We start from the raw sequence: 12,403 nt of genomic DNA on the forward strand, positions 1-12,403 counted from the left end.
GATCTCATCAAAAATCGGCTAAAGCAACAGGGCTGGGCGTATTGTTCCATTCTCCGACCACTCTCGGTGTAAACAAGTCCCTCCTGGTCTCTGCTTGAATTGCACTTTCCTGCGTTTGCTTTGGTGTAACTGGCTTCCCCTGCATGGGCGATTGTGAAGAAGATCCTTAGTAAGTCATTGAAGAAAACCGAGAAGAGGTCGGAGTGGCCTCTGTCGTTCATCAACGATCCAGTCAGGCAGTACTCCTCTGTAAAGCGCCGTTCGTTCACGTCGATTGGCTTTTTTTTGCCTTCATTCGTGCGAGTAGTAAAAGCAGACGCCCCTATTCTGCCGTGACCCGGATTCGAACCGGGGTTGTTGCGGCCACAACGCAAAGTACTGACCACTATACGATCACAGCGAGTTACCGAGACACACGCGGCAGGGCGGAAAGGGCTGTGCTCTCTTCGTGTGACATAATTCGGAAAAGTCCTGACGTTGCATTTCAACTGAGCCCCAGTATACATCGACCCTTCGACACTCTGAGTGACAACTCTCTTGCGTGTTTTCTCATATTTATGTAGTTTGCTTGGTGGCGCAGTCGTCGTGCACAAAGAACGCTTTGAAAAGCGTCAAAAGCAAGTCATTCCAAGTTAGTCGTTTGTGTTTTCCGTTCTGACGCGAAATGCTGAAATAATCTCTCGGCTCCTCGGTTGTCATTTCTGCTACATAGAGGAATCACAGCACGCGTGTTAAAAGAAGACTGTGATATTCGGTGCGTCTTGGATTAGACGAGATTAAAGAGTGAGTAGTTTTGTTTTTCTGTGATGTAATGGGACCAATGAAGAATGTGGCATTCAGACTAATTTGGAGTATTTGTTTCCTTAGGGAAATTGCCATTACCATATACTGGGGCATTAGGACCCATATGGACCGCAGGGTGAGCGCCCAGCGACAGAAACCAGACGGTACAGTGTGTCGGGCTCGGCCGCGAGCAGGACAATGACTTTGAGAAGCCACCTTTGGAACCATTATATAAAATAGTTTATCCTAAATCATTGAAGCTTTAATAGGGCAGTGCAGTAGGGCTAAAGATTAACTGTTAGTGGGCCAGCAGGATTTGTGTTAATTATAGGTAGTCACAAAGGAAGACTAGGATTCACTTGAAATTCATGACATGGGACACTGAAACAGTGGAGAGTCTTTGTGTAGTAAGCGTTCAGTCTCAATCTACACAGTCTGTGCTGCTGGTAGAGGTAGTTGTGAACACCTGTCTTCCGGATCAAGTGCTGGGATCTCCAGTCTCAATCCTAATACTTCTCATGACTGTCCACTACCACTGCTGTGAAACCAACACCCATAAGACAAGACCTCCGAGATTCTAACTGCACCATTATTCACTGATGTTCACACACCAGTATTGTTCCTCTGCTAAGGAAGGAAGGCCTACTTTACACCAAGCCCCTGTTGACAATTCCTTCCTTGTGTTTATTTTAGTCAGTTTGTGCAGCCCAGAATAGGACACCAGATCTCACTCTTATTGGGCACTACAGTAGCAACTCACTCCATAACCACTACCCCTCTCGGAAACGGGAGGATTTCCAGTATATTGAACACCTCTGTCTCTCCCACAGTAAAAAAAAAAGTCACACTGCCCTGCCCAAGGAATAGTGCAGCCATCTTCCCCCAGTACAATGCTTTATTACTCCAGCCATTTTCAGTCCTCATTGGCAGCAATACAGGAAGCATTCTTGAAAGGGGAACCCCCACAAATACAGTACTTCAATTTATTAATGGGTCTCACTTCCCTTGAATCTCTCCACCCCATTCAAACCTATAAACCATAAAGAAACAAGGGCAGGCAGAAGGGTCTTTCACAGCTTTATTGAAATGTTGCCATTACAAGGCGAGTGGAGGCAGGAGAGTCACAAGGGCCAGGCTGGTGCCTTCATTCAAGCACCTGGGGAGGAAGAAGAAGAACAATCCAGCTGAACTGCAGGAGACCCACCCCTACAGGAGCTCCTCCTGCCAGACCCTACCTGTCCACTGGCCAACATCTCCAAAGTCCTCTGCTCCCTCCACATCCTCACTGGTGCTCTGAGGGTCTCCCTCCTCATCCTCAGTCCAGTCAGCTCCCACATCCAGAGGAGCTTCTACTGGTGCCACAGCCACCCGACTGCTGGTCACCAGGCTCCTGGTACCTGTGGACAAGTAACACCCAGGAGTGAGGGATCTGCTATACCCAGAGACCCACAGTCTACTCATCTAAACCGTCCCTTTGTCCAGCATGGGATCATTCCTCAGTTGTCCAAGCATGGTTGTCTCTTGGGCAGAGATGCATCCACAAGGGATAGAGAACCAGACCCACCTTCATTCCGGCTGCCAGCATACCTGGACTCACAGCAGGTACAGGCCTCATGGTCACCATACAGCTCCTCCCACCTGGAGGAGAGGAGGACAGGTGAGGCCTCCACCTGGCATGTCCCAGAGCACCCTCAGCAGGCTCCTTGCAGAAGTACCTCTTCGCCTCCCTGTTGTAGGTGCAGGACTTGGTCCCTGGTGTTGCTTTAGCAGGAGCCACAGCCATGACAAAGTGCATGTACAGCTCAGTCACTTCATGCTGCAAGAGGGAAGGTCACAGCATTAAGGGATCAAGGCCAATAGAGGGACAGAGAAGGACCTTCTGCCATCAGTGAAGGCAAGCTGGCAGCTCTAGGCACTACAGCTGCCACAGTCTGGTTCACATCTAGATCATGGATGAAAAAGCAGACAATGGATCAGTACAGCAAGAAGGCTGAGCAGCCTTTGAGAGCAGTACCTTCCTGGACAGCTTCTTCTTCCTTGAGGAAGGCATCAATTGTGAAGCGGAGCACATCCTTCTGCTTGGAGGGGACAAACCTGGACAGGCAGCCATCTGCCTTGCTGTCCACCATGCACCTGGGGACAAGGACAAGGATGAACCCCTGCAGGCTCTCGGGGCTCCTGCCCACCTCCCCTCCCAGAAGGGGCCGTACCCCAAGGTGTCGATCACGGGGAAACGGGGCTGGGAGTGCTGGTCCGGTTTCTCTGTTACGTAACACGAGTGGATGTACAGCCTCTGCTCCGCTGTGGCAAAGTAGGCAGTGGCCTGGAAGTACATGAGCTGACCCAGGAAGTACTCATCCTTAGGAGAGACCCGGACCCAGTGGGCTGGAGAAAGAGAGAGGCAGCATTACACCTGCACACAGCACCCCCTGCAGGCAGGAGGAGCCACTCACTCAAGGAGCTTACAGTTGGTGGTGAGCAGCACAAAGCTGTGTTTGTTCTTCAGGTCCTTGAAGAAGGTCCTTCTCCTGGCCCACGTGGGGACATAGCCAACCTTGTAGGAGTAATGGAACCTGCAGGACAGAGGGGATGAGGGGCTTCTGGACACTTTCCCAGCAGCTTCTCAGCAGCAGCAGAGCCCTGCCTACCTGTTGTAGGAGCACTTGACCGGCACAGAGAAGGGAATGAAGCGATGCACAGGTGCACTGGAGGAGGGCGGGGCATAGCGGAGAGTGTTGGAGTACATCAGGCGGCCTGGACAACCTGCAGGGTCACAGAGGAAGGGATATTCCCAGGAAAGGCAACCCCGACACTGGCCCTACAGCTCACATCGATACACTGCCTGTAGATGAAGACCCGCTTACCGATCGCTCGGTGCCGCACTCGTGAAGCCCGTAGATGAAGTAGAAGTAACTGCGTGTGGTTCGGCTGACGCTGCAGTTGCCCAAGGTCACCTCCGATGGCCGACAGCTGAAGCTGAACAGGAGCTGACTGACCCTCACGTACATCCTGCTGGAGTCGCACCACACAGCCACTCCTCGGGTGCCCCCGATGGCCGGGCGAGCCGGCTGCCGCCCTCACTGGGGAGGAAACAGGACGCTCTTGATGTAGGCGGGTAAGGGGCTTCATCTTCTCCTTGTCGAAGTAGGGCGAGTACGCGTCTCTGGACACGGGAAGGCGGCGAAAGTCGGGAGCCAAGGACTGCGAGTCGTTCTCACTTGCAGACAGGTCTTCGGAGGGCGTATCTGCCAGGTTCAAGTCCTCCAACTGGGCTGCGTCTTCAGGAGCCGGGAAGTCGGCCTGGAGCGCCAATTCCCGAGAGTCCCAGCCAGCCGGCCCGGTGGATATCAGTGCGGGGAGCCCGGCCCCTGCGCACAGGCACAGCACAAAAAGAAAAGAGCGCATCACCAAATTAACGTCCCGCTAAATTGCTACAGGAGTAAAATAAGTAAACCACCAAACTGTGTTGAAGCAAGAGAGCATAAAGTGTGAATGCGGTGACTAGGTTTTTATACTGACAGGACCTGCTACCACACACCTGGTCACACTACCGCTCAATCAACACAATCAATTACACACAGAGACACGGATTGTTCTCAGCGTCTAATTAGAACCTGCTTCCAGTCTGAGGCGGGACTCCGTGAAGCCGCCTGAACACTTTCCCGTGTGTATCTGAGCTCAGCGGAGGAGTTCCATGCAATTTAGACAGAATTAAATCACCCACACGTGTAGATTTGGCTCAGATGAATTTATTGTTCAATTAGTTTCTATTTTCCGAGGACAGCGTGTTAAACTCGCTGTCAGACAGAGTACGGAACATGCGACACGTCCATCCACACTTTCCTTTATCGTGGGGGCTGTTCTATCAACATGTACCGCAATGAAAATAATTTTACTATTTTTCACGTGTAATTCCATGTCATATTAAAATGTGTAATACAAGCATTTCTTTGCTTCCCAGTAAAGAAATACTGATCAGCTTTTGACATGATCTGATAATAATTTGTCTGATTTTTCAGAGATTGCTTTTGCTTCGCAGGACTGAGAACCTATGGAAGCCCATTTCCGCCAGGGAGTAAAAAAAAAACGCGCTATGGTATCACAGAATTGTGACTGAATTCCTTCAGTCTTAGAGAATTTGAAATTCAGTTGTTGGATTCCTTCAGGTCAGGATAAAGACTGAACTGCAAAATGCATTTTGAAAGTCCAAAAGAGTAGAAATCAAAATAACACAAACTGCTCAGTCCTGTTCTGACCCCTGTAGTGTGCTCTCTGAAGGCACCAGTTCTGTAGGGTTTGGGCATTTACTGGGACAATTATTAATTGTAGCAGTAAATCACAAAATTGATTCTTTTGATGGCTTTAGAATCCAACCATGCGATTTAACTCAAACAACGCACACACACAGGTACTAATACACGAGGATACATGTATTAATACATATAATATGCATATAAACCTAACAGATCTTATCGAGAGGGTTATCAGAATACAAAAGATATATATTCAGTCAGTTACGAAGTGTTACATATATCAAGAGGACATACGTTCAGTATATCATTCATTTAGACCGTTTCTCCTGCGGGCACAAAGAAACAGTTTCAGGCTGTTGCTGTCCAATCCGCGCTCTCTCTGGCTCGGTGCCAGGCTGTGCTGATGCTCACTGACCGGCTAGTTAGTGTTGGCTTTAACTAGCAAAGTTTGCGCACAGGAGAAAAGATGACTGTGGGTCCCAGCAAGTCAGGAAGAGGACCGGTTCGTTCCTGATGAAGAGCTAGTTCTGAATAGTGATTCAGCTGTCCACAGTTCCGACCTGTTCACGAGGCCTGCTGCTGGTTACTCTCTGGCAACCTCCACTCTAGACTCTTAGAACAAAGGAAGGTTCTGGCACTCGGACACACTAGCCGTTCCGTGGTTGTCCGGGCTGAGTCTCAGGATGGTCAGGAGGCGCGCTGCGAGAATGTCCTGCCCTTGGGAGCCTTCTGCTCCTGGGCCGTCCTGCCCTGGAATTCTCCTTTGAATTCCCTTTAGAAAAGTCCACAGAATTCTTCTCAGGCTCTCTGTGTTGCGTGTTTTTACCTGGAGGAACTTCAGCTCGTTGATTGGCTGAAAGTTCCATGGGCATAAGAGTCCCGCGTGGGTTACTCGGCCCTACCAGTCCCTGATTGGTTGATCAAGGTGATATATGAGTCACTTACTCCTGACACTTATCTGGCACTCCCTAGACAGATAGGCGCCAATGGATGACCATTGATCATGATAGCCAGGCTTAGCTAAGTGCATCTCCATTTGGGAGCTGTCCCTTATCAAAAGAAAACATCTTTAAATCAGCCTGCATGAATAGTTTCTCTGTGGCTGCACCACAGAGATGAAGGGAGAGATGAGGCCTCAGTTGGGAAAGCACAGCAACACTTAATTCTGTCTTATTAACAAGCATTGCCGCTACACCCCCAATATACTGTCCTGACTCTCCTCATCACCCCTGCAGTCTGTGTCCATTGGAGACAACAGGATCAGAGTGTCCGTCTCCTGTCTCCTCAGTCACCTGGACACCAGGGACCTGAGGACAGACTCCATTCTGACTACCAGTTTCTGGTTGATCTGCTGGAGGACTGATCGCTGAGCTGCTGTCATTCGGGGCATCATCTCTCCTTGTCAGTTCATAGGTCCCGTCATTCCTGATCGTCGTCCTTGATCTCCTCATCCCGACCCATACTCCCAGGATTGCCAGGATGACTCCAGCAACACCAACACCAGTGACACCAGCAATCACTCCGACAGACCTGTGACGAAGAGGGTCTGATGTAGGAAACACAGAGGAGACAAAACACAGCTCGTCACACCTTCAAGAAGACATGAGAAGTCTCTTCTGATAGAGATACTGACCAGCAGACCTCTGATCTCTCTCCACAGGATCAAGAACTGGAGAAACTCTTTACACTCGAGAATGTCCTGCGGTTAAAAACCTCAAACTGAGAACAAGAAGTTAAGGGTTACAAGATTTGAGGAGTTCTCCTGCACCTCAGTCTAGTCTTACCCTCCACAGTGAGAGAGACAGTGCTGACGGCCTTCTGGATGTGTGAGAGCAAAACTGTATAGATCCCCTCATCAGACGCCCTCAGGTCCTGCAGTCTCAACTCCTGATTCTCCACCGACACTCTGTCTCTGTACTGGGGGACACAGCTGGCTGTGCTGTTCTGGACAGAGCACACTGAGGTCCAGTTTCCACCTCCTGCAGGATCAAACAGCACCTCCACTGGCTCTCCAGTGAGCAGAGGGACAGACAGAGAGGCTCCAGGCTGCAGGGTGACAGTGACTCTGTGAGCTGAAAGACAATCAGGATAAAGGATGATATAAGAACACACTCTATCAAGAATAAAGAGCCCTCTAGTGACCCTACTGTAGATCTGCTCACCTCCCACAGTGACTGTCACAGTGCTGATGGTGTTTCCCTGAAGGTCCCTCACTGTGTAGCTCCCCTGATCAGCTGGAGTGAGGGAGCGCAGTGTCAGAGAGCTGTTCTGCACTGACACTCTGTGTTCATACCCGGGGTCAGGGGGCCCTGCGCTGCTCAGTAAGACTCTGGAAGACTGGGTAGATCCTGCAGGATCAAACAGCACCTCCACTGGACCAGTAGTATGGAGAGGGAGAGACAGAGAGGCTCCAGACTGATGGGTGACATTTTCTTCATGAGCTGAAAGCAGAGAGATGAACATCAGAATGTCAGCTGGGTTTGGATTATTTTAGTTTGCAGACTTTGAAAAGAACATTGAAAACAGCCTTGGAGTCTAATAAAGATGGACAGTGTAAGAACTGGGGACAAGATTATCCAGATGTGAACATTATCAGACACCTCCCACAGTGGGCTCAGCTGGACGCTGTTAAAACCGAGACTCGTGAGCTGTTACCTGTGACAGTGAGATAAGTGTCCTCCAGGAACTGCAGGTGGTCTCGCTCGGCTTCCCGATAGCACTCATACAGCCCCGTGTCGGAGAACGTCACAGCAGCGATGGTCAGGGAGTAATTTCCCAGTCTGGCCTTGTCTCCGGACATCTGGGCTCTGTGCTCGAACCCGGGTCCAGAATGAGGTCTTCCACCTTCGACATACAGCACAGGTCTTCCTGTAGACAACACCCATTTTACAGCAGGCTGGTCCACAGGGGCTGGATCCTTGGAGATGCAGGGCAGTGTAGCCGAGTCCAAAAATCTCACAGTGACAGGGCCAGCACAGGACTCTGGGAAACAACAGACGTGCTTTCAGACAGGCCTGGGGATCACCAAGGGGAGACATGCTACCCCCCTCCTCCCCACCACCTGCTGTCAGCTCCAAGAAGTTACACACGCACACTGAAACCCTCCGCGTTTACGGTGAGTTACACTAACGGATGGTGTAATTTCAGTGTCTTCCGGTGAGGATATTATCAATTAGCCATCTCATTTGAATACCGGTATTTCTGGGCTTTTATTGTGACCAGTCAAAATAATTGTCTCCTTATTCACAGTGTAACCACAAGAGCTGCCGATGGAACCACAACTGCACTGTTAAAATAGCATTAATTGGCAGGTCCAAACTTGGTAGCTGTGAGTTGTCTTTTTTTTAAGAAAACTGAAATAAAGTTTCAAATAGTTCAAATAAAGAGACAAGGGAGTCTCTCATTCTCATTTTGAATAAGCAGTTCGAGAATGTTTAAAAACATCAAACCAGCCTTCGAGCCACCTATTTATAAAGAATAAAGAATAAGAAACTGCTTTGCATTAAAAAACAAACTGTACTATTTTAAAAGCAAATGGAATAAACATGGAAAGTACACAGAGAACTGGATTCAACAGGATGTTTTGCTTTGATAACCATGTACTAAGCTGCCCTAAGTGGTTTAATAACATATCAACAAAACACTGGACACTCACCCATCCAGCCCCCACCTGGATGATGCAATGGCAGGCATAGTGCACCAGTCCTCTCCCCACAAACCAACTCTCAGTGGGGAGGAGAGCAGAGTGGTGAAGCCAGTTCAGAGAGGGGGGGTTATTAAGAGGCCATGATGGGTAAAGACCAGGGGGGGAATTTGGCCAGGACGCCGGGGTTACACCCCTACTCTTTCCGAGAAAAGCCCTGGGATTGTTAATGGCCACAGAGAGTCAGGACCTCGGTTTTACATCTCATCCAAAGGACAGCACTTTTTTACAGTCCAGTGTCCCAGTCATTATACCAGGGCATCAGGACCCACACAGACTGCAGGGTGAGCGCCCCCTGCTGGCCCCACTAACACCTCTTCCAGCAGCAGCCTCAGCTTTCCCAGGAGTCTCCCCTCCAGGTACTGGCCAGGCTCACACCTGCTGAGTTTCAGTGGGGGGGGGCTGCCAGCTGGGAGCTGCAGGGTGATACACCTGCCGGCTAAATGTAAGAACTGTTCCGGCGCCTCCGGGATCGTGTCGCGACGGTGGAGGAAACTGAACTCCAGCTGGAATCTGAAGGGAACTTGAATCGAAAGCCCGGAGCGTCACCCACCCGTGGTCCAGAGCACCAGTAAAAAGGCAGCAGGGATTGTCGGGAGCGCCATCCTGCCAGGAGGATCCCGGACGAGAGTCGACTCTCCCAATCTGCAGCTGAAGCGACACTGAACGGCCGCTGCAAAGACCGCGCTGGTCTGTAAGGGGGAGATAAGAGATGTTTCAGCAAGAAAATTGGCATTGCCCCCTCCTGCCATAAGTGAATATAAACTGGGTAGAGAATACAAATGGAAAGACAGATTAACAGCTTGGATTCCCCCCCAAGGCAAAAACAAAAATCGTGACTGGGCAGAAGGTCTCAGATAAACAATGAAACACTACAACGCTGGTTCCACCTGCTCAGAAGACAAAAAAAAATCAGTTGAGTTTGTGTCTTTTGCAGGAGGCTACGCCACAGAGTCCTGGGTCTCCTGAAAAAAAAGGAAAGCGACCTGAAACTGCTCGGGAGCAACTTGCAACGGCACGAACCGGCACACACGCAGAGCCGACGAGCGCGGTGGGTTTCACCGTGTGTAGGACAGGGGGCGACTTCACGGATTTCAACCTGTTCTCAGCAGCAACCGAGTGTTTCCGGGGATCCGGTGGTTTTGGGGTCCAGTCGAGCGCTCGGCTACATGGACGTCGTAAGGAGAGGGAATGGGTAAAGGTTTATTCCTCGCTGAAAAAAAAAGAAAAGAGACAACATTTCGACCTCGACTGCTGGAAGGGGAAATAAAATCTCACACGTGTATCTAGAAACTATCGCAAATATCGCCGCGAAGCGACTTCTTAGGGTCCCTTAGGGAGTGAAAACCAGGTCTGGGGAGGTCACCAGGTCCAGCGCTGGGGATCCCCGGTTTGACCAAGCGGGTGGGGGAAAGGAGCCTTTCCGCGCCATCTTCCACATTCCATACACCCCGTTGTTCTTGAATATTTTTAAAAAGGTCAAAGTGCTATTAGGATGGAATATTTATTAACTCCTAGTTTATACCGACGCCAGACTTTCGCATTTAGATGCTGAATTTTAATACCTCAGAAATGCGAGATGACGCGTGTGAATACGCTCGGGCACACTTCTGTGAGTTTGGTCCAACTGAAACCTTTCGGGGATTTTTAACTCATTAAAAAGCCCATACAAATCTAGAATATTTCCAGGTGTACGAGGGAGTGTACGAGTGTAGCCTGCTTGGTCTCGGGAGAGTGTTAGAAGATGCTTTCAGCTGGCAAGAAAGCTTTATTTCCGCTGGGTGGTTTATGAACTGAAAGTCAGCAGTTTAGTGTGCTTAAAAAGATTTAAAACGGAGTTACGTCAACAGAAAAAGACTATCGGAGGTGAAGGGCTCCGTTAGGCTTGATAGAGTTCACGAGCCTTCTTCATCAACCTATTTTAACACCCTACTGTCATAACAAGGAAGAACAAAACCCTTTTATTTGCAGTAGCACATCCGCAGATCCGCAAAACACGAAAACTCCGGCATTTCTACTCCACTTGAAGCACTTTCCCTTTACAAAACCCGACGCGTTTTAAACTTTTAAGCAAAGAGAGACGCGTATTTAAACGGAAAAGGACTAGTCCAAAAAGATTCTAAGCGAATGACGAGACGGCTAAAAAAAACAACCACGCACTTTCTAGTCGCCAAATACGTATGTGCATTTTCTATCTAAAACTAGCAGGGGGACTGAGCATTTGGTTCATAGAAATCGAAAAGCTTCTCGCCTAAATCCACTCCCTTCTGTCTGGAATGATGCAGCTCGCAGCGGTTAAAATCGAGCTCTTCCCACCTGAGGATCAGTCGCACCTCCGCGCTGAGGAAGGTGCCGGGATCAGCACACAGCTCTGTCCTGCAGCAACACGCTCGCCCGAGACTCATCCCGGCTGATATGCTATTTGCCCCCCAGCAGTGATGTCTGAGGTCCTCGCACACTCACCTGCGCGTCCAGTCCGCCGGCTCTGTACTGCGTATCAGCTATTCTGCCATCCCGGCTTGTCTGCCGAGTTTCCGACAGTTTATATGCACATTACAGCGATACAAGTACCGCCTACTACGTGAGAATAAGATCAGAACAGCGAGGCTTTAGCTTCTACCCATAACTCCGCCCATTGCCACACCGATATCCGCGGGGATACCTGCGAAACTCTTTTAAATAGCAGACCCGTGACGAATTATACATATGGCAATCCGTTGGCTTTGGGCCTAATCAGAAACCTGATTTGCACGGGTCAGGGTGGCGAATGTGCCGTCGCCTCAGAGTGTCTTCGTGACTTTTCTTAGAACGAGCGACTACAGGATAGTTTAAGGCCATGCTTTAAAAATAATCAGATCCCGTAAATGAATGAGTGAAATAAACTGGCAGAATCCTGTTAGGTAATCTGCAGAAAAATGAAATACCCCCACGCGGGATACGACGAACACACGAGTCTCCCCCCCTGTCAGTTGCTAAGAAGTTGCGTTTTGGCCTGCAGTTCTGCGCTAAACTTGAGTTGAAGTTCCTACGTTACTGCCCAGGGGTCTCTCCCACCTGTGAGCTTAATTAACCACGAGCAGACCCTGCTGCAGGAATCCGGTACCGAGGATTAAACCGCTCGTCTACCGCGCAGGAAACTGAACAGGGGTTCGGAATCTCTGAATTATCCTGACCGGTTCACTGATCTGCGGGCCACTATCGATGTGCATTTATTAATCTGTCCAATGCACGTGATAATGTTGGGTTTTTAAGACAACTGCGTGTGGGCGCTGTATTTTTCCTTGATCAAACCACACTTAAGTCATACGGAGATACTTCAGACGCGTTAAGAGAATACATCGGTAATTTATTCATTTTGTTTTTTTAAAGACAGGCTGCATTTATGTGCACGAGCTAAATAAATACACGTAAATGTAAGCCTGATGCACCTGCATGAGCTAAGTGCGTTAGTTCTTTTGGGCGGGTTTTCTCATTTCAATGGCTAATGTTTTAGCGTTCTCTGGAAGATATAAACTTGGGGTTTCTTCGCAAGTTCAGAACAATTTTTAGTGCGGAGTTGGGAGACAAATTTCTCCGGGCAAGTTCATTGCAGTGCTTATGAACCTCGGGTACATTATTAACCAACTACTAGTCCGTTATTTCTCCTAATTGCAATGGCACATTT

General features: G+C 49.4%; 2 protein-coding genes and 1 non-coding gene across 9 annotated transcripts; all 3 read right to left on the reverse strand.

Annotated features, from left to right (window-relative positions):
• Positions 1 to 328: 328 nt before the first annotated feature.
• Positions 329 to 400, reverse strand: trnah-gug (transfer RNA histidin (anticodon GUG)). The gene has a single exon. It is a non-coding gene; the product is annotated as a tRNA-His (tRNA).
• A 1,447-nt stretch (positions 401 to 1,847) lies between these two features.
• LOC148663257 (zona pellucida sperm-binding protein 3-like) lies at positions 1,848 to 3,534 on the reverse strand. 2 transcript variants are annotated; one of them, XR_015937135.1, is made up of 6 exons: positions 3,432 to 3,534; positions 3,250 to 3,356; positions 2,994 to 3,168; positions 2,798 to 2,916; positions 2,019 to 2,599; positions 1,848 to 1,939 (listed from the first exon to the last, which is right to left on the reverse strand). XR_015937135.1 is itself a non-coding variant. In XM_088633033.1 (5 exons), exons 1-5 carry the CDS (start codon positions 3,527 to 3,529, stop codon positions 2,595 to 2,597), a joined length of 504 nt encoding a protein of 167 aa, XP_088489159.1. In that variant the 5' UTR covers positions 3,530 to 3,534; the 3' UTR covers positions 1,848 to 2,594. The 2 variants fall into 2 exon arrangements, 1 of the variants encoding a protein (XP_088489159.1); XM_088633033.1 differs by having other exon boundaries at positions 1,848 to 2,599.
• A 982-nt stretch (positions 3,535 to 4,516) lies between these two features.
• On the reverse strand, positions 4,517 to 11,400 carry LOC148663258 (uncharacterized). 6 transcript variants are annotated; one of them, XM_088631365.1, is made up of 7 exons: positions 11,203 to 11,400; positions 9,839 to 9,952; positions 9,293 to 9,431; positions 7,692 to 8,018; positions 7,199 to 7,477; positions 6,821 to 7,108; positions 4,517 to 6,582 (listed from the first exon to the last, which is right to left on the reverse strand). In XM_088631365.1, the coding sequence occupies exons 3-7, from the start codon at positions 9,342 to 9,344 to the stop codon at positions 6,260 to 6,262; spliced, it is 1,269 nt and encodes a 422-aa protein (XP_088487491.1). In that variant the 5' UTR covers positions 9,345 to 9,431; positions 9,839 to 9,952; positions 11,203 to 11,400; the 3' UTR covers positions 4,517 to 6,259. The 6 variants fall into 6 exon arrangements, with proteins under 6 accessions (XP_088487491.1, XP_088487490.1, XP_088487493.1 ...); XM_088631364.1 differs by having other exon boundaries at positions 9,763 to 9,952; XM_088631367.1 differs by lacking the exon at positions 9,839 to 9,952.
• Between the last annotated feature and the right edge of the window lie 1,003 nt (positions 11,401 to 12,403).

Source organism: Lepisosteus platostomus, chromosome 5 (genome assembly GCF_059453375.1).
Source record: "Lepisosteus platostomus isolate fLepPlt1 chromosome 5, fLepPlt1.hap1, whole genome shotgun sequence".
NCBI classification, from domain to species: Eukaryota; Metazoa; Chordata; class Actinopteri; order Semionotiformes; family Lepisosteidae; genus Lepisosteus; species Lepisosteus platostomus.